Source organism: Anabrus simplex, chromosome 9, assembly GCF_040414725.1.
Source record: "Anabrus simplex isolate iqAnaSimp1 chromosome 9, ASM4041472v1, whole genome shotgun sequence".
Taxonomy (NCBI): Eukaryota; Metazoa; Arthropoda; class Insecta; order Orthoptera; family Tettigoniidae; genus Anabrus; species Anabrus simplex.
In genome coordinates, this window is record NC_090273.1 from 87,959,158 (window position 1) to 87,981,660 (window position 22,503).

Here is a 22,503-nt window from a genome sequence, read left to right on the forward strand (position 1 = left end):
AGACCACTGTGCACTAAATGATGTAATAAAGAAGAAGAGTAGGTTGAATGCTGGCTTCTTCTTAGCTGTTGTATATTCGAAGAAGATTACGTCGTATTTTATAAGGTATTGAAAGACGTCAAAATACATGGATGTTGGAAAGGCTCTTCATTTTTTGGAACAAGGCAATTGTTGCGCGAGGAGGCTTAGGAAACCAGAGAAGCGCTATATTATGTTAAAAAATAGAGATCCTTAAAAAAGTTCCGTGCGTCGTATAAATTGTGGAAATGGAAATCGAAAAAGCTTGGTTCTTAAGCGATAATGTTGTTCATTCAGAGATCAATTGAAAATAAAGAATCGTAACATTGTCTTCTCAAGATGTTTATAAAGTAGAATTAATAGACGATGCGAAGTATGATACTAGGAGAAAGCTCTTCTGCTTCTGGAATCTTGAAGGACGATGGATGTTTCACGAGGTGGAATAACATATATGGAGTTGAATAAAGGTGGATATAAATTCGCAGTTCAATGCGGACCATAAATTTGATTCTGAATAAAAGACAGTAAGATTTTTTTTTTATTTTTTTTTATTAGCTGAAGAGAGAAACGGAGGTAGGTAAGGATCAAAGGAAAATTTATTTGAGGAGGTGAAGGAAGGAAAATAAAGGTATGAGATTTTTTAGCTGAAGAGAGAAACGGAACTTTTTTAAGGATCTCTATTTTTTAACATAATATAGCGCTTCTCTGGTTTCCTAAGCCTCCTCGCGCAACAATTGCCTTGTTCCAAAAAATGAAGAGCCTTTCCAACATCCATGTATTTTGACGTCTTTCAATACCTTATAAAATACGACGTAATCTTCTTCGAATATACAACAGCTAAGAAGAAGCCAGCATTCAACCTACTCTTCTTCTTTATTACATCATTTAGTGCACAGTGGTCTTTTATAATATACGGCGCACCGAACTTTACATAACTTCCGCTCAGTGCTTCGTCAATTGGAAGAGTTATTATTTTTAATATATCTCTACTCAAATTCCCACATGGTATGTACCTTTAAAAAGACTGTACTTGTGTTTACATTGTTTATGTTTTTCTTCGATATTTACGCTTTAATTTACTTCAGGCTGATGATGACCTATTACTAGGTCGAAACTAGTCCCTATGTAATTTTCATTTTGTATTGAAAAGGTGGACCAATAATAATATATTATTTTACTCTATTGTAATCACAGTTCAATACGGATCTATCATTATGAAACTTATTTCTTTTAATTATCACTTGTCAGCCTTTCTAAATTTCTAGTGCTCCTTTGTCTTGAAAGAGAATGCAGTGCTTGGCTCTTTTGACCACTTTGCATGAGGTTGCCTTCTCACACTTTCTTAAAGATCCTTTATACCGTGTGCCCAGGTCCTGAACTTCATTCCTGAACCCCTGTGGGTGGGGGTGGCAGAATAACACCCACGGTATCCCCTACCTGTTGTAAGATGCAAATAAAATGCCCCCCAGGGGCTCTTAACTTGGAACCGTGGGTTGGCGATCATGGGGCAGTCAGCTGAGTCCTGCCATTGCTCCACGTACTTGCGCCAGGTTCCTCATTTTTGTCTATCCTATCTGACCTTCCTTGGTCAACTCCTATCCTTTTCCAACTCCAACAGTATTACACCATTCAAGGCCTAGGGAGTCTTTGATTTTCATGCCCTTGGTGACCCTTGTCTTTCTTTGGCCAGTACCTTAATTTTTCGAAGTGTTGGATCCATTCCGTTTTTTTCCCTCTGATTAATGTTAATAGAGGATGATTGTCCAGTTGTACTTCCGTCTTAAAACAATAATCACCACCATATCGTCAGTGTCAAGACACCAGTCAGATCATCCTTCATTGCAGTTGTCCATAGAGTGGTGCATTTCCAAGTCATGAGAAGATCAAGAACTCTTCTAGATATTCTGGTGTTAAGGCATTCGAGACAGACGACTGTTAAACATAATACGGTGCTGCCTCATAACAAGTAAGAGCTTTTCAAATTTAGAATACAGCTCTACATTATTATAATCAGAGTTAGGAAGTAACTGAGTAAAAGTAATTAAATTACATTTTAGTAAATTTTACTCATAATATACTTCTAAAAATAAAATTGTAATTTTGACATTAATGCTTTCACGGCCCATACTTATAGACATGGTATTGTATAGGCTTTTGGGCTTATGCCGTGTCAAGAAAATAAGGTGAAATTCTTAACATTTTGCAGAGAAACTGTGCTCTGTGTCTTGTTTAAGAAGCCTTTCTCGTGGACAGTCGAGATTTCTTCTTAAGACGCAGAGCCCAGTTTCTCTGTGAAACGTTGAAAATTTCACCTTATTTTCTTGACACGGCATAAGCCCAAAAGCCTATACAAAATTGTAATTGTTACATTTTAGTAATCATTACATTATAGTAATAGATAAACATCGCATAGAGAGCTTGGCAACTTTGGAATCCAGCACTCGCAAGGCGTTGCACAAAGATTTTAATTCCAGGATACGACGTGCACTCGTTCATTTACTCGCAGGTTGTTGAAGTTAAGATAATCTCATACTACATGGTCGAGATAGTGGTAGTGGTGGTGATTATTGTTTTAAGAGGAAGTACAACGGGGTAACCATCCTCTATTAATACTAATCAGAAGGAAAATGTAGAAGGTCTGACACTTCAAAAAGTGAAGGTATCGGCAGAAGAAAGGCAAGGACTACAAAGGGCTTGAAAATGAAAGACTCTCTAGGCCTTGAAAAACAAATACCATGGAGGTCAGGAAAGAACAAGAGTTGACCGACAGAGGTCGGATATGAAGGATGAAATCGAGAACACTAAGCAATGCCAGACTCACTTAGCAGAACCATGGTCGCCAACCCACGCTCCCAAGTTGAGAGTCCTTGGTCTCCCTCTTAGACACTTCTTATGACAGGCAGGAAATACCGTGGATGTTATTCTTCCACCCCCCATCCATGAGGGTCACGTGGTCGATAATGGGGCCAGGATAATTAATTCATAATTCATAATAATAATCATTTGAATAAATATTTTGAATTAGTTACCCTGAAAATAATGAAAACTTGTGACATTCAAATTTTGCTTGGGAGCAATAATTTTTTTGCTATGTTGCTTTACGTCGTACCGACACAGATAGGTCTTATGGTGACGATGGGACGGGAAAGGCCTAGGAATGGGAAGAAAGTGGCCGTGACCATAATTAAGGTACAGCCCTAGCATTTGCCTGGTGTGAAAATGGGAAACCATGGAAAACAATCTTCACGGCTGCCAAAGGTGGGATTCGAACCCACTATCTCCCAGATGCGAGCTCATAGCCACGCGAGCAATCATTTTGAAAGTAATAATAAATTATATTGGATTCACGTCCCACTAACTAAGTTTTTATGGTTTTCGTAGATGCCGAAGTGCCGAAATTTAGTTCCCCAGAAGTTCTTTTACATGCCAATAGATCTACAGACACGAGGCTGACTTATTTGAGCACGTTCAAATACCACCGGACTGAGCCAGGATTGGACCTGCTAAGTTGGGGTCAGAAGGCCAGCGCCTCAACCGTCTGAGCCACTCAACCCGACCATTCTGAAAGTATGATTAATCTCGCCTAGTGATGATAGCCACTTAATGTCTATGCTAAAAAGCAAAAAATGGAGTAGTGTATTTTTCTTTGCATACTTTGGTATCATTCCATCCCCATGTAAAAAAAAAATAAATAAAAATGTTAGTGATTCCCTGAAGACTTGCGTTCTGTGAAGTAATTGTAATTGCATATAAATTTTTTCTCAGGTAACGGTAATTGAGACCAATTACTTTTACTTTCACTTTTCCTATCACTGATTATAATTATATTTATTTAAAAGTTTATATTTGAGGTACACTTCAACAATGTAAGTGTGTTGGAATAATTAATTTGTCAGACAATTGAGTGATGTTAGTGAATTTGGGTTCAATCCTAGCTGAGGTCGGTGATGTGGCAAAAAACATAACTTGCCATGTCGTATCTGGTTAAAGAGCAGTAGGCCATTCCCATATGGCAAACTTTAATTTGGCAGTGCACCAGCATGTTTGCTCCAGTTCCCACCTGCAGGTGTTGCCACTGTGATAGTGACTGCAGTAGGTGTCCGTTGGAAACGTGCACAAGGAGAACATTTTGAACATTTTCTTTTGAGTTGCTATGATTTGAACACTTCCTATGAGTTGCCAGTGTCAAACAGGTAATGCGTCATTATGAAATGTTCTTTTAATACCTCATAAAGGAAGCATTTCCGTGTGTTTGTCTTGGTGAGAGGAACACACCTCCATCATTTGTCCAAGTATTTCTGTTACACTATGTATAATTCAATGATTGTAATTTTCTCACAACATTACTTGCTTGACTTCTTCCTGAATGGAATTAATTTAATGAATTTCCATGTATAGCAGAACCCTATTTATCTGGCTCAAATGGGACCATGTCCGATCTGGACGATCGAAAATCTGGACATCTCGCATGACCCCACCACCAAAGTTGGTTTTTGCGTACAGTTTCATTCATCAAGTTCATTCCTAACTTAGCCTTTATCTCCTTATTTGAAGTACTTACCTGCCCTAACACTTCGAGGGTTTTGGGCTACGGAAGGGTGGGAAAGGCTGGTGCTGCCCAGGTACAACACTCGTGTGAATGTTTGCTCGTAGGATGTGTAATACCTGTTAATTATGTGTGAAGTGAATTTTTGTTTATTTCTTTTTTTGTGACATTGATTGGCATTTTACAAACTGTTTTGTAGTTTTAGGATTATTGTTGTGTGTTTAATTTTTAGCTTTATTTTTAGATTATTATGTTTTGTGTTAAACTTTGTCCTTGTGGCATGCCAGATTGTCTGGGAAGTAGTTGATCCTTTGAGATAAATAATAAAAATAAAAATAAGTGATAATTGATATGGATCCAACACTAATACTGGTAATTTTTTATATCTCCCTGCCTAGTTCCTCCTCTAGGCATGTAAAAATGTTCAAATTTGGTTGAGTGCTATGCTGGAATATAGGCTACACATATACATTCATAATTGCAGTAATTTAGGACATTTTCTTTTTCATTCCTTCTCAACCTCCATGCCCTTCGGGCTGAACTTGGGACTTAAATGGCATCTAGAGTGTCACTGTACATCTCAGTGATCTCAAAAGCAATGGTTTCTATAGTGATATCAGCTGTTTTTTATTTTTTTTATATGTCACCCATCCCCACTACTAGTGGATAGCAAGTCATGTGTATCAAGTTTGGTTGAAATTGCTCCATGCACTCCAGAACTATGGTAGAACATACACACCCACACACATACATCCATTTTTATATGTACTGTATATAAAATCATATATATTAAGCTATATTTATTTCTTTGTTATGAATATTGTAAAATTAAATCTATTGTTTGTACTTTTAGTGATGGAATTTACCTCTCCCTACTATCACCTCATTTCTACTATATTACATTAAAATAGCCACTGAAAAAATGTCCGTGTTCAAAATGAACCGCTACTGTTTTAAAAACAAGGGATACAATTTATGGAAATCAGTTTAAGAAGGGCTCACAAGTATGAAAATGTTGTGAAACACTACTGTGTGCGATGATAAGCTATAGTTACATTCCAACTCCCTTATCTTTTAGTCTACCGAATGTGGAAATAAAATCTAATATTCACTAGTACAGAGAAACCTCGTTTATCCAGCCCTCATTGATCCGGATCAGATTTGTAGACAGTTTTAAAATTCAATGTTCACATTAGATGATAATTCTTAACTAAACAAGAACATAACTCTAAGTATGCCAAGTATTCACTTTTTAGTTTGATTCCTGTATAGATTGCACAATAAATTATAGTAATACTGTACTGTAAAATGCTTTTTGTTGAATTTAAGAAAGATTTACTAGAGTGTCACAGAGTGTTGACATGGTATGACGGTGGCTACGGCACTTTGACGGAAGAAGAAATTGTAGCGGCATGCACATCCACAGCAGGCAGGGTGAGAAAGATGATGACGTGGACGAGGAGGGAGCGATCACACTGCAACAGCGGGTGACACATGCAGATACTGTGCACCAGCTGACAAACATCATGCCGTACTTGGAGCATCGGCCCGACACCAGTCCATCTGAACTATTAATAATAAAGCGTTTGCGTAAACAGAAGACAATGGACAATTCTTTGTTAAGAAATGATGTGATTTAATGTACATAAGATTTTTATATTTTTTAATGTCTTGTAAACAATACTATGTGCATAATTTTATTACAAAACATAGTTTTTCATTGTCATAAATGGTAAATCTGCTTATTTAAGGATTTTGATTTGTTTTTATTACCCATATAACCCAGACTGTGATGGCTCGGACATGTAAAAAGAATGGGAAATAAACGGGTAGCAAGAAGGACATTGGAAAGTGAAGTTAAGGGAAAGAGACCAGTTGGAAGACCGAGAAGAAGGTAGATGGATCAGATTTGGAAGGACATTAGAGAAGCTGGATTAGATGTGGCGGAAGTAATGGAGTAGGAAAAGTGGAAGGACAGAAAGGAGTGGAGGAGGCTTGTTAACCATACCCGGGCGACTGGAGTGGGACAGTGATGATGATGACGATGATGATGACGATGATGATGACGATGATGACGACAATGATGATGATGATGATGATGATCCAAATTTTTGATTGTCCGGATTGCCTTTGGTCCCAGTTGTCCAGATAAACAAGGTTTTTCTGTAGTATCAGTCTGGAAAAATAACACTCATATTGAAAATTCTATTTTCCTGTGCCAGGGGTTCCATAACTGTTGTGTCATTAAAATATTTTCTTTCCTAGCTTGGTGCCCGTGAGCTGTCGCTAGATGTTGGAGAAGATCGTATAATAGTAGAGAGCCGTCGCCATGGCTACCTGCTGGATGTATTTGTGCCTCATTCTATTGATCAGGAAAATACAAGTGCACACTTCAATAGGGATAGCAGGGTAAGAACAACATTAAATAACCATTAATAATCTAAAAATATGAAATTCTCATTTTTCTTGTTCACACATCATCTATCAGGAGAACAAAATATGGGAAGTAAAATTCTGTTGGTCTTTAAAACTAATCATCTTATCATAATCCTTTTACTCCAGGTTAGCTTTAGTTGGAGTTGGGAAGGAAGGCAGTTGAGTTTACTGCTATTATACAATATTAAATAGAAAGAAGGATCCACCTTTTCAATACTCTGTTATTAAGTTGAACCAAATAGAAGTTACAACCTGTTCATTTGGGACTGGTTTCAACACATTTGAAGTGTCATCATCAGCCAATTAGCAAGGCAGAGCTAAAATTAAATTGTAAAGTTCTAAAAACACATAACACAATGATCACAGTCAAAAAGAATACATAGAATAATTAACACTATTTCGTGTCGAAGCAATTCCAGTTGTCAAATACCTTAGAGTTCAGCTTGATCAGTCGCTTTAAAAGCACTTTGTCATTCTATCAGTATGAAAGTCAGAGCCAGGAATAATCTTCTTTTCACAAGAGATTAATCCTGATGTAAACAAATAGGCGGAGCACCTTGCCTTTGCACATGGACAACCGTCTCACACACTCGACTGTACGCAAGCTCGAAGAAAATTAGTATGTCACCTTAATTTTATTTTATTTTATTATATTTAGAGAGTTTGGAAGAGTACATAATCAAATTAAAATATGGTTATCATATGAAGGGGTTAAAGGTATAGTGGTGTAAGTCACTTTATCATCGTTTTTAGGAAATGAGCATAATGCGAAAGGTATTGTAGTTAATTCAGTAGACAAGTTTTTGTGATGGTATTGTTTTAGAGGTACTACGTAGGTCCAAACTTAGGGATTAGGCTTGATTTGAAATTTTTTTTGCTCAAAAGTTGTACCTCACGCACTAACCAAAGTCACTTGCACCACTGTGCCTTACCATAGCCTGTGACATACACCACTGTATGACCTAAAACCAAAGACTTACACCACTATGGACATCAACAAAATGATGTAAAGTTGACTTGCACTTCTCAAACACATTTTTATTGAACATTACACAAAGTATAAGAATAATACAAACAATTTAATTTTTTATCACGAATGGAGTCTTAATGTTTTTAACATGGCAATACGGATTCAGTCTATTTCATCAGGATATGTGGTTTCCACAATTTCCAGAGGTCCAACATCTACAAGCTCCTCACCTTCTTCAATAGTGGTTCGCAGGGAAACGAAGAATTCATGTTTCACTGGTGGAATGTATGGCAGAAGATCAAGCATATCTTTCTTTTTAGCCTCGGTAACAGGCCTTCCCCTTGGGTACAAAACATCTTGAGAAACGTTGGCCAGAGAATGTCGCCTACCGGGCTTTGCTGCCTTTAGATTTAGTTTAGAAAATGGGATATCCTCATTCACAGTTTCTTTGTAGAAGAGAGTGTAAGGTTGATCTTTCAAAATTCGTATCCATTGAATTTTCAACCAATTAACAGCAATGTTGTTCTCATTTTTCTTTCGTCGCGTGATACAACTTTCCAACTTTGCAACAGATTTGAAATCCTCTCGGCTCATTTTCGTCACCATGAATGGATTGTTCCTTCGGCACTTCATTATGATACTGTACCAGTCGTCTGCAGTATAAATGGACTTGTTCTTTGCGTACGATTCAATTGATCCAAATTCAGCGTCGTTGGGTAGAAAAGAGTGGCCACTTACCATAAATTTGTGATCGATAATTTCTGCATTGCTTTGAGGGCCCTGTATGTACTTCATGAGGTACAAGGAAAACTTAATATTACGGTTTTGGCCCGTGCATGCGTCACTGTACAACACTATGTGCCTAGCAGATGACGCTCTTGCTGCAAGATGTTTGACGATACAGGAACCAATCTCTTGAGACCCACGAGAAGCGATCGTTTCATCCCAGCAGAACATGAAGCCTAAACCTGTTCCAAGTTCATGGCAGCCAAGGTTATAACAATACATATTCCGCTTATAGTAAGCCACGGACGTCGTCAAAACAGGAAATGGCAAAGCCTTTTCGAGGTCGAATGTCAGACCATAGAAAGATTCGTCTTCCCGTGCTTTCACTTTGTCCCGATCTCTAGCCTCTCTCACCTTTTCGGCATTTCTGAGGTGTAATTCTTTTTCAGCCTTCAGCTTTGTAGATTCGTCTTCATCTTCACACACTTCAATCTTCTTGTCAAGCACATCGCATCTGGTGCACGTATCTTTAAGAGGCCGGTGGAAATGCAAGTTGAACTCATTGCTAAAGGTTCGACGGTAGATGGCTTCAGAAACAGGAATATCACCTTTTTCCGTGCACTTTTCTTTGTACAGTTCATACATTGTACATACATTCATGTCAGGAGGAAGGTATTTCCTGTTAGGGTTCTCTGATCTACTGTAGTGCGATTGATACGATGGGAAAGATGCTATGTGGTCACGCACACCATTCATGGCAGCCTCCGGTGTTTTATTTTTGGGGGGATGGCGTCCTCGGCCATCACTTCCTGGTTGTTGACCCTCTCGTACTTTTTGTATTGCCCTTGTCATTCGCCCATCCGAAACTTGGAGTGTTTGTAAGAAAAAACGCTTGCACACAGTAACGCTATTGCCTCTGACTTGGAATCTGAAGCTGTTTGAAACAGACTTTGCATTTCTCGTTGAATTTCGTGGGCGTCTTACATTAGGTTTCTGTTGCACAATCAAACCACATAAAAATACGTTTTGTTCAGAAAAACTGCTTAGCTTCCAAAAGGTGTCGAAAATTTCTCGCCTCGCCACTTCAGGTACGTTCTCCACACACTTTTTTTTACATTTACAATCAAAGTTCTGATACAGCTTACCGGCCACTTCTTTTCCTCTAGAGGACACGTACGGGAGCCCTGAATTTCGTGCTCGCTTTCGCTTTTGAGCTTTACTTTCGTGTTTTTGTCTTTTCCTCGTTCTCGGGTGAGCGTTTTCTCGATTCTCAGAAGTTCCAGCAGTAGGAAATTCGCTGGAATGGTTGCGCTGGCGTCCGCCGTCTACCTCTTCATCTCCTTCTGATTCTGAAACAACAAACATCTTGTTACACTTACTACCGAAATAAAAAACTGCAGGGGAAGCTTCGATTCAGCATTCAAAATTACGTGAAAAACGATACTCAACACGACCATTTTCAATAATCACAGAAAATTCACTAAAAACATCACTCTTCATGCATTTTTCTCCATTTTTCCTTTCTTTTTTTCCGAACCGATTACAAAGGTGTATTATTCAGGGAATAGTAGACCAAAAGGACCTAAGGCATAATCTAATGTAAGTACTTGCTAAAAACGTTGCAACAAAATAGGTTAGTAGGTGAGTAACTGAGAGGTTAGAAGGTGAATAGTACTTACCATCATCTGTTTCTGATGTGTTTTCTCCTTGTTCACACTCCCATTCATCACTGGACTCCAGCTCATCCAACGGATCACTTAAACTTATTTCAGAATCCATCGTTTCTTTGAGTATTCACGCATGCATTCAACACTCGATGAACATTGCGGAACAATTACAACCACACTGGTGTAAGTCTGACTCACACCACTTCAGTTATCAGCAAAACAGATGATCCATTACCAGTCTAACTTGTGCTGCCATCTAACGACGAAATGAGTGAAGCTCTGACTTACTCCACTTTTTCTATGAACAGTTTTTTATTTCTACATCGCCTTTCTGTGCCTAAGTCAACTTCTACCGAAAATTGACTTACACCACTTTGACTTTAACCCCTTCATATATACCAGTGTATATATATTTATATATCAGGAGTTTCCAATTTGTAAGGGCTCGAGGGCCATATTGGAAACCCTAGTCATGTTTGCGGGCTGCAGTTGAATAATAGGCCAATTTTCGTAAAATTCTGCATATAGTAGGCCTACAGAAGTACCATTAGGAAATGATATGCATAATTCAATTGAAATAAATGTTTGATAATTTTAATTACTTAGCTAAAACATTATTTTACAATTGCATAAAAGAGTGAAGTTTGGAGCCGGGCTGAGTGGCTGAGACTGTTGAGGCGCTGGCCTTCTGAAGCCAGGTTGGCATGTTCGATTTAACATTGTTACAAAGGTGTTCAAATACATTAGTCTCATTTCGGTAGTTTTACTGGCACGTAAAAGAAATCCTGTGCCACAAAATTCCGTCATCTCGGCGTCTCCGAGAACCATCAAAAGTAGTTAGTGGGACATAAAAACCAAACATTATTACCTGGAATTTGTATTTTATTAAATGTTTAAAAATAAAAATAATCTCTTCATATCAAATGAATATTTAAAAAGAGGAAATAATACTGAAGAATGAATTAGTTCGGACTTGGGTATATAACGGGTATAAAAATTATTACATTTTTTAATGACCTTTAAAATACTCTTTTGTAATTATTCTTCACATTATTCATTAAAATGCTATTGCAGGCGCATTGTTGCATCATCCAGCAGTCAGTGAGTCGTTATTCATAGTGAGAGAAATGGAGCAAGGGATAGGACCATCGCGTGTAGTGTAGCACAAAAGAGGAAAACCGCTCAGAAGTGACCATAGGCTGTGCATTGTGAATGTGTTCAATAAACTAAGTGAACAGAATCCAGGTTCAGTTGTTTATTCAGAAGTTCAGATCTTCGCACTGTTGTTGTATGCGATACTTCTACTGCTCCACTGTTTGCTCTAACATGTACAGATGCAGAGTACCTGTGGCATAGATGACTGACTAGATTGTGACTATGGTAGAACAAATGTTTCACCTTCACACATGCTAATATTCGCTCACAGAGTTTTCAGGCATGGACTAATCTTTGAAAGAAAAAAAAAAAAAATCAAACTAAAATGGAACCATACAGACAAGAGCCTTTCATTTAAGAGTAGGTTTTAACTCTGAATTGATGTTTATGCATCAAGTCTAAATATTTGTACTAGTGGTCCTTTGTCTATACAATATATTTTGCAGCTTTGCTCAAATAGTGGGATGAAACTACTTGTTGAATGACCTGTATAAGCAGAAACATATTGGGAAGAAAAAAAAAATAACTACTTGTGAACTTTCAAGATTGAATTTCATTATTCTTGTATCATTGAACTGGTTTCCCCGCATCGTTGTCGTTGCCCGATGCTTGTATCTGAGTGTACATTTCACTCCTGTTGTTCCTTTTGTTCATCTATGATAGTGCTCGATGACTTAGAAGGCCAATCCTTGCATAGAACATGTTGTAACACATATTTCCCTAATGAAAGGTGGAGGCTGTGGCTGGATATGACAAAGTTTTTGTCTTTCACTGCCTCTGCTTTTTCTCTTTGATGTACTTCATCAGATTGTACAATGCTAGCTGAAATGATTGTGTGCAAGAGAGTACAGTTTTCTGCTTGACTATGCCAGGTATTTAGGTTTATACTTGTCTTCTTTAGCTGATATTTGTAGCTCTTCAGAGTAAAAAAGTGCATGCATAATCTCACACGGGATCCTTATGAGTGTGTGACCCTAGGTAATGGCATAGCAGGCCTATGTCTTAATTTGTCCCCTGGTTGTCGGTATGTTAAAGATCTTTGGTGGTTCAATTAGGGTCACCCAACAAAATTAAAATCAACTCAGCTGTAGTGTCATTTTGGTAGAATTAGACTTTCATTGCTGGACACCAGCACAGTTAGACTGTTGAAACTGTAAAGAGCTGAGTAGATGGCACCACTTTAGAGGTGTGCAACTCTGTTGCTGAGGCCATAGGATGATAATATGATTAAGAAGTTCTGTTTAATTGTGGTGTTATTTTTGTCAACAATATTTTATAAGTCTCAACGCTGTACACTTTACAAATTTGTAAAGTGACAACAGTCAATACGGAATGAGATTTATAACTTGCAATCTCAGTGCTGTAAACCTTATTAAATTTATGGATAATTTTTATGCAGACACACAAACATTGGAGAATAAATTTTAGGTTTTTATTATACACTACCGGAAGAAACACCACGCAACATCTTCAAGGACAAGGCCATTTTATTCATAAGCGATGTGACAGGTAGTTCATCATTGCAGGAGTATATAATTACAAATTCAGATAAATGAAACATACGTCACAGTAAAAGGGTGCCCAAACAGTTGTCTCATCAAGTCCCATGCGTGTTCGATTGGCAAGAGATCCGGTGATCTTTCTGGCCAGGGCTGTTCTTGTACACCACGGCCGCTTCCTTCCAACTCCTAGGCCTTTCCTTTCCCATCGTCGCCATAAGACCTATCTGTGTCGGTGCGACGTAAAGCCCCTAGCAAAAAAAAATGTTCTTGTACACCACGTAAAGCACATTTTGTTGCAGCAGCTGTATGTAGATGTGCATTTTCCTGCTGAAAAAGCACATCACCTTCCTGTCGAAGAAATGGCAGTAGCACAGTGAGAACAACCTCTGCAATACAGCAGGCACTGGTTACGTTACCCTGTAGAAACACCAACTGTGACCGCGAGTTGTAACTGATGGCCCCCCACACCATGAAGCCTGGGGTGGGACCTGGGTGTTGTGGGCAAATGCACTCTGGAATAGCCCGCTCACCAGGTAAATGCCGTACACTTGTACATCCATCACTTGCGTACAGACAGAACCTACTCTTGTCACTGAAGACAACAGAGCACCATTCTCCTCTCCAGTTGACTCTTTCATAACACCAGAGTAGCCGCGCTCGGCGGTATCGTGGTGTCAGTGGTAGACTGGTCAGAGGCACACGTGATCATAATTCTTCTGCAAGGAGACAGTTTCCATGGTTCTTGGTAACACAGCAGGTGCAACATGTGACCAGATTTTGTTCCTAGATGATGTTCAGTTGACCACAGCTGTTCGCACAATGCATCGATCTTGATATGCGTCTGTACTACGTTCGGAGCCTGGCCTACGGGTGTGGGAATGTTCCACAGAATGTTCCGCAGTGGCACACGTCAAGTACATTGTGCCCAACATGTGCAGCAATCTGTCGATACGTCCATCCAACTTCCCGCAGGCCCACAATGCTACCCCGTTCAAATGGCTGCAGTTCTTGAACAGGAACACGTACTCGTTGGCGGGGCGTGGTTGTACCCTTGAATGAATGTTGCAAACACTGTTCACCTGTAACCTCAGCACAGTTACTGCATGCAAAGTCAAAACAGAGTGCACAAGGAGAGGCCTCCTGAGCGCCATCTGATCGCTGATGTCTGTGACAAATGAATCATTAACACAACAACTCCTCAGTATGCACATATTATACCCTGGTGCCACTGAACACAGTCCTTGAGGATGTCGCATGCTTTTTTTTCTGGCAGTGTATATGGAATCTTTAACTTGTTAGTTTTATTGATATTAACATTCTTCCTTATTTGTTCATTCTGTAACCTTGTTGTTTTAAAATACTTGGCTTTTACTTTTCATTGATTCTCAGATTATTTTTAGTAGATTTACTCATTTTTTCTTGTTTCCTTTTCAGATCCTAACCGTGACCATGCCTGTTCTTGCTGTGAATTAAAGTGTGCTCTGATTCACTTTATGAGTCATACCATACAGAACATATCTTATAGATTTCCACAAGTTAAATTTAAAATGGTACTGTATTTATTAGTGTAATTCTATCACTTTTCAATATTTTTTAACCTCAGAAAACTATGCAAATTTAATTTTGAATCTGGAATTCCACCACTTTTTCAGTATAGTCATTTGGCAGTTACTCTTCCTTCAAAGAGAAAATTTTTCCTGCATCTCTGAAAACCATCAAAAAGTAGTTAGTGGAATATAAAAAGGAAAAAAACAAAATCAAAAACCATTAGATTTTTCCTCTGCGTGAATCCACACAGCCACCTTCTGCTTGATTTAAACTACACTTGTACTAACGATGCACGCATATACCAAATAGACCAAAACTAAGCTCAGCTGGCCGAGTGGTTCAGTTACTGTAGTGTTATTGCTTACATTTCTCAGTCGCCGCATACAGACTGAAGACCAGCCATTGAAACTACTGATGTTTTCAATACTGCATATTTTGCAAAAAATAAATAGAGAACACACTAGTGACGAAGGAAAACTTTTACATAATCATGGTGAGAAAATTATGCAGATAAATACAGTATATGTGAACTCAAGATATGCACCACTAATCAAAAATAGTGTGTTACATGCTTGCTTTCAGCGTTACACTGATTGTACAGACTTTTCAAGAGTTAACTACAATATAGGTGACAGTGCTCATAGAAAATGCAGGGTTTGAAATAGGAATTTTTATGATATGAAGCATTTATACTATTTAAGTACTAGTCACCCAAGCATTTATGTAACTTCTGTTGGTTTCCTTCGCAGATAAAGCACTAATTGTTGCTGTATATATTTCTTAAAACAGCTAAAATTATGTTGTAAAACTGTCAGTGTTTACTAGACAATCATATTCTTAAAAGAAAATTCAAAACAGCCAGAAGTGACAACATCCATCTAAACTCCTGCAAATATAAATATTAACACACACTCTGTGAATGAAATGCATGAAGTGTTATTTTCTTATTTTTAATGTTGTGTCTGTGGTATAAAAATAGTAAAACAATAAAAGAAGTTTACAACTGTACCACTATCAAAATATATATGAAAATCATTTGGAAAAGGACACATGACCACAAAAGTAAAAGGGAGATAGAAAATAATCTGAATAGATTATGAATTGTTAAAACTGTCAAAGCTGCAGTTATGCAGTGCTTATGACAAGTAAATGGTCTTTCATTTGCTTAATACTGATTTCAGACTCCATTTCTCAAGAGCAAAAATCCAGATTTGTTCTCAGTAGATGTTCCCTTTTCCAAGTGAATTGAATATTCTTGGAAATTAAACACATTGTTCATTCCTACCCATTCTACAAGTGAGTTTCTCTCATTGGTTGGCTGGCAGGCACGCCCAGCTTATCTGCCTCCATTTGACTCATCACTCCCCGCTCTGCGGCAGAGCAACAAGGACAGCACGGCACTCGCTTTATCCGTGCACGACATGAGATAACAAACCGAGCTCAGTAGCTGCATTTGCTTAAGTGGGGCCACTATCCAGTATTTGGGAGATAGTGGGTTCGAACCCTACTGTCGGCTGCCCTAAAGGTGGTTTTCCGTGGTTTCTCATTTTCACACCAGGCTGTACCTTAATTAAGGCCATGGCTGTTTCTTTCTCACTCCTAGTCCTTTCCTATCCCATCATCACCATAGAACCTATCTGTCGGTGTGTCGTAAAGCAACTTGTAAAAAAAAAATTTAAGAAAATAAGACTTAAGAAAATTAGTAATTAAGAATTACGAAAATAAGCTTGTGCCTTCCTTATGACAGGAGATGTTGGAAATGTTCTTCTCCTGCATCCACACATTTTTGGCATCATCTTAGAAAACTCTGATTCACACGTATAAGTTCATCTTCTGTAATTGAGGCTGTTACCGAATTTTTGTGGTAGTTATGCGTGAAAGAAGGTGCGGGGTGGTGAACAGGTCTCAAGCTACTAAAGTAAAATTAATTTAAAATTTAACAAGGTTATATTTTCTTTTTGAAACAAAGAAATAACAAGCATGGCAGGTACAAAGTAGCAAGTCCAAAAGGGTAGTTACAATATTTACAGGATTTGGGCTTCGCGCCCTGACTTCACAATGCTAGGGCAATCAGCTCAATTTTACCCCAAACACAATCAACAGAGGGGCAGAAAACCCCATTCATGCCTAGGAGCCCTTGCTCCAATTTACACTGAAAAGCCTCCACGAGGCATACAACACTCAATTTTCAAAAGAGCCACTCGCTCTCAAATTTAAGCCTCTCCCAGGCCACACCAAACTCCACCTTCAAGCTGTCCTCAACGGACGTAAACACAGGGGTAAAATACCCAATCTACTGAGGTCTATTAAATGAAAAGGAGGTTAATTAAATGACCTCTAAAATAACAATTTGAGAGGAGGCGAACTTGCACTCCTAATACACTTTGATTAAGACCTACTTGGCACTAGGCCGTTAATACAAGGGCTAATCCCATACTAAAGAGGTGACTTAAGAAGAGAACAATTTGTCTTACGTTAACGAAGAATAGGTTGAGAAAAATAAGTTCACCTCAAAACAATATGAGTGGGAGCTCGAGAGGGTTAGCACTCTCTATTCCAGTATGTAGCTTTAAAGGAGAATATATGAAAAGAGTAGTTACATTTAGGAAAAGGTTACATGGTGGAACGTTTCGAACCCGCCCCGAGAGTTAAACTGCTGAGCTAGCAAAGAAAGAAGTTATTAATCGGCCATTACCTTGTTGTTGACCGCTGCCGAGGAAAGAGGCGCTTCCCGCCTCCTGCTATGTACTTAATACACTGAAAGATGGAACAGAAGTGGCCCGGAGACCCTAAAATCAGCAGTTTAAATACTCTCGCGGAAGGTTCTAGGCGTTAGGGGAATGAGAACACCCTCCCACGAGGATTTTATTGGTTCATCAAAAAAACCCCTACACAATACTAAGAAGAAACACATAATTGGTGGAAAATTAATTTAAGAAATTCGGGATAGGCTAGATTTAAAACAAGGGGAAAGGAGGGGTTAATATTGCCAACTTAACCAATGACTGAAAGAAATTTAGCAAGGAACAAACATTTGAAATAAAAATTTCTCCAACAAAATAGTTCTTTGACTCCGCACAAGGGTGCACTATTGTTGATCTTCAGTAGTGTCCTCTAGAAGAGAAAGTTCACACTTCTTACTTCAAGCGAAACAAAAACACATCAAAAATGACACAGTTCAAAAACTCAAAATTTTCCACGTGGTGACATCTTCTGAGAAGGTAGAGAATTAATAGCGTAGATAAAGTTCAGACTTCCTCCAGCAGAGGAGTTTCACCTGGCGCAAATTTTAAATTAGCGGCGTGGAGGTGTACCGCCCGGTACAGACCTCCCCCCCCAAAAGTTCCTCCAGGGGTGACACATGAAATTGTTTGAAAACAAGGTCCAAGTTTTGATGTAGATATGGAGATTAATTGCCAAAAAATTTATAAGATTTTCCTAATTTGGTTAGATTCAGTTTCAAAATTTTGTTGTTGCAGGTGAAGTACAGTCTTTATGTTGGTAGAAGTTGAATTCTGAAGATAAACTTTTAATACTTAAAAGTGATGAAAAATTTTGCAATGTCCACCAAATATTGCTGTTGAATTCCCAAGTGTAGTCATTGCTTATCGTAACTGTCCATGTAGTTGATGTTGATTAAGTTGAATGGCCAGACCGGCCGTAGCAGCTTGCGTCCAAAGGGAGGCCACTCGGACCCCTCAAGTACCCTGAGATACCGCTCGCCCGCACTATGAGGGGAGCAGAGGTGTTGAAACACGCCGCGCCCGCGGTGAACATATACAGGCTGCGGGCAAGTAGCAGGTCGTGCGCCGCGCATCCGCCTTGGCCGGGAGGAGAGCTCCGGCTCGCCGTGCACCTGACGTACTCGCTGGAGAAGAGGGGGCCCGTCCTCTGCCCCAGTTGCTGCACGGCGCCGCGCGGCTGCGGGGGCACTGAAACATTAAAGCTAGGCGGCAGAATTGTGTTGGACCATCATCTTTTTGAGGGCACAGGCTTGGTGAAGAGGTTGAGGGGTCAGCGGCGTGCAGATATCCATGGCATTTAATATAATCAAGCCACAGTGTGTATTGGAGCAGGAGACGGGAGCGTGGTAATGGCCGAGGCAAGGACAGGATGGCAGTTTAACAAATCGGGGGAGGTTTCACACAAATGCTTACATATAAAACAAAATATTATAGAAGGGGCAGAATGCCTAGAAATTGAAAACTCAAAAAAAATATAACCTTCATATCCCCTTTCACAATGATATGAAGCAAGTTAACACAGAAATTACACCGGTTTCACCTGTGACAGGTGAACCCTAAATATCCTCTCGGTGGCTGGATTGCTTACTAACAACGTAACTGGCGTAAGAAAATCGAGAATGATACAAGACCCATGAAATCTGGGGGCAAGCTTGCCCGCGGGAACAAAGTTCTTGACCATCACCTGGTCACCTACATTCAAAGTGGTGGGTCTCCGTCCACGATCATACCTTTCCCTAACCTTTTCATGAGATACCTTAAGATTGGCTTTAGCCTTCTTCCAAAGATCTTTAATATTATCCGGATCTATTGTCTCGGGTAGAATGTCACTCAGAGACCAGAGGTTAGAGAGCGGCGAGTTGGGAACAAACTTGAACATCAAAGAAGTTGGAGTAAATTTATGTGATTCATGAACCGCCGAATTCAAAGCAAAAGCTAACCAATGCAGGGACGTGTCCCACCTGGAATGATCTTCATGATGATAGGCAATAAGTGCGGACCTGAGATTACGATTAACCCGTTCAGCCAGAGATGGTTGAGGGTAATAAGCAGAAGTAGTTACATGAGAGATGGATAAGTCAAAACAGAATTTACGAAAAAGATTTGATGTAAACGCCTTAGCATTATCGGACACAATATATTGGCACGGACCAAAAGAAGCAAAAATAGAATTTAGGCAAGTAATTGTGGACTGAGCGGTAGCCAGCTTAGTCGGAAATAACCAAGAAAATCTCGTAAAACCATCTACGCATACAAAGATGAACTTGTTAGCATTACCCTTTGACTGGGGGAAGGGTCCTACATAATCAATGTACAGGCGTTCCATGGGGCGCGACGCTTGATGGGAAGACAAAAGGCCTACCTTGGTGGATATGGTTGGTTTACTAATCAAACAGGATTTACAAGCCTTTACTAGTTCACGGATTTCACCGTCCATACCTTTCCAGATGAACATTTCACGAATCTTTTCACGGGTTTTAAAGATTCCAAGATGCCCCCCTAATGGGGTCTCATGGTAGTACTTGAAGATCATAGGCACAAGAACAGCTGGAACGACAACCTTCATCATCTTGTCATGCCTCGAAGGGCAACATAAAACACCATTCCTCAGAACATAAGGGACAACATGTTCCCCAGAAGAAAGGGTTTCCATTATCGGAGCCAGCGTCGGATCTTCATGTTGGTATTTCTCGATATCCCTAAAGAGCATGGGGGCATCCGTTAAGATGGCATTAATATCAGATGGTGTTGACTCGGGAGGTGATGAACTGTCGACCGGTTCATGGTTCTCAACGTCGTTTGAAAACATACGGCTGAGTCCATCAGCGACAATATTTTCGGTACCTCTGATATGTCTAACATCAAACTGGAAGGCAGAAATACGGATGGCCCAGCGGGCTATACGACCAGTACGACGTGGCCTACCTAAGACCCAGCTTAAGGCTTGATTATCTGTCTCCAGGTCGAATTTAACATGTTCCAGATAGAGACGGAACTTCTCTAAGGCGAATAAGACTGCCAAACCTTCGAGCTCATATATGGAATACTTGGCTTCTTGAGCCGACAATGTCCTAGATGCATAGGCGATGGGTCGCCTCCCTAGTTCAGTCTCTTGAAGAAGGACTGCCGCTACTGCTGACGACGACGCGTCGGTTTGGACGATGAATTTCTTCGAGAAATCAGGCATAGCAAGTACAGGGGCATTACAAAGAGCTAATTTAAGGTCTTCGAAAGCGGCTTGTTGAGAAGGTCCCCACTCAAATTTGATGCCTTTCCTACGAAGAAGGTTTAAGGGCGCCGCTCTATTAGCGAAGTTAGGAATAAACTTCCTGAAGAAATTCACCATACCAATGAACCTGGCGATACCTTTAATGTCCTTGGGAGGTTTAAAATCACGGATGGCCTGTGTTCTAGAATGATCGACGGCTACACCATCAGGGGACACAATATGCCCTAGGAAAGACATAGAGGGCTTAGCAAAGGCAACCTTGCACAACTTAACAGTTAACCCAGCCTTACGAAGGCGATCGAGAACTTCTCGCAGATGATCTAGATGCTCTTCAAAAGTCTCTGAAAATACGACGACATCATCCAAGTAGTGGTACAAGTATTCAAATTTGATGTCGGAGAAGACCCTATCTAGCAGCCTAGTGAGTACAGCGGCTCCCGTGGGGAGCCCGAAAGGCACGCGGTTGTATTCATATAAATTCCAGTCCGTGGCAAACGCTGTAAGGTGTTTAGACTCTTCGGCAAGGGGAATTTGATTGTAGGCCTGATTCAAGTCCAAGATAGTAAAGAACTTGGCCTTACGAAACCATGAAAAACAAGAATGAAGGTCGGGAAGGGGCACAGATTGTAACACCACCTTCCGATTGAGAGCCCTATAATCAATGACAGGCCTGAAGCCTCCTTGGGGTTTCGGAACTAGAAAAATAGGCGAAGAATAAGCCGACTTAGAGGGCCTAATAATACCATCCTTCAACATCTGATCGATAATTTCTTTCAGAGCCTTCATTTTAGGTGGAGATAGCCTATACGGTGGAAAACGGACAGGAATCGAATCCGTGACCTCAATTTTGTATTCGATCAGGTCAGTAACACCAAGAGTATCAGAAAACACCTCTGGAAACGACTGACACAGCTTACGAATACTATCAGCCTGCTCCTCAGGTAGATGTCTAAGGTCTAACAACATCTCATCCTGGGTAGGCGAAATAGAACATGATGCAGAATTACACTTTAATAGAGGGATGCTACAATTAGAGGCAAATTTGAAAGTGCAAGACCTACTCTGAAGATCGAGCACAAGACCAGTGTGAAAAATAAAGTCCGCTCCCAATATAATGGGGCAAGACAAGAGCTTGGCCACAAACAATTTAACTTTCCATGTGAATTTAAAAATACGAATTTTGACCAATAAGGAACCTAGAATTTCTAATTGGGATGAATTAGCCAAAACATATTGAACAGGAGATGAGACATAGTCAGGCAGTTTACAAACAGATTTCAATTTAGTATACCATTCAGCCGAAATAATCGAACAAACACTGCCTGAATCTAAGAGAGCTGTTATAGGCTCGTTATTTAACTCAATCTTACGAAAAGGAACAGGTGCGGGGGAATCCGCCGCAATCCTAAGACACTCTTTGGGACCTTCAAAGGATAAATTTGAAAATTGCTCGTTCCCTGAATTTACAACCTGTTTACCAGGGGCTGAGTCTCGGGAAGATGGATTAGTCGACTCAGCCGAAGCCACTAGTCACTTTTTATTATTGGCATAGGTAGAATTTGCACCAGAAGTTGAGCAGGAGGGGGTGCTATTTGAGTTTGGGCAATTCTTGGCGATATGTGAGAAAGCCCCACATTTAAAACAGCCTTGTGCTGAACCAGCTCCATTATTTGCCCTACTAGTTTTGACCAATGGACATTTATTGCGAAGATGGTCAGGCGACCCGCAAGCATAACATTTACGGGGTGTGACTGGTCGGCGAGGTGGAGGCCGAGTATTACTAAACGAAGGAGGGGGTTCTTTTGCCACACGCAAAGAATCGGCATACCTAACTCCTTCCGCTGAGACGGCCAACGCTTCAAGTTCAGAGAAAGTTTGCGGGCACGCCGCGAAACACAAGTATGACCTATAAGATGGTGAAATGCCTTCTACAATAGCCTGTACAATCTGATCTTCGGGAAA

The 22,503-nt window shown here is 39.9% G+C and overlaps 1 protein-coding gene across 1 annotated transcript in view; it reads left to right on the forward strand.

The window, feature by feature from the left end:
* Window positions 1-16,393, forward strand: part of LOC136881017 (PIH1 domain-containing protein 1) — a 282,859-nt gene extending 266,466 nt beyond the window's left edge. The window contains exons 6-7 of the mRNA XM_067153607.2: window positions 6,830-6,973; window positions 14,455-16,393. Of these exons, the coding sequence (XP_067009708.2) occupies window positions 6,830-6,973; window positions 14,455-14,493 (183 nt within the window). The 3' untranslated portion in view covers window positions 14,494-16,393. The remainder of the gene's footprint in view (window positions 1-6,829; window positions 6,974-14,454) is intronic.
* The last annotated feature ends 6,110 nt before the right edge of the window (window positions 16,394-22,503 follow it).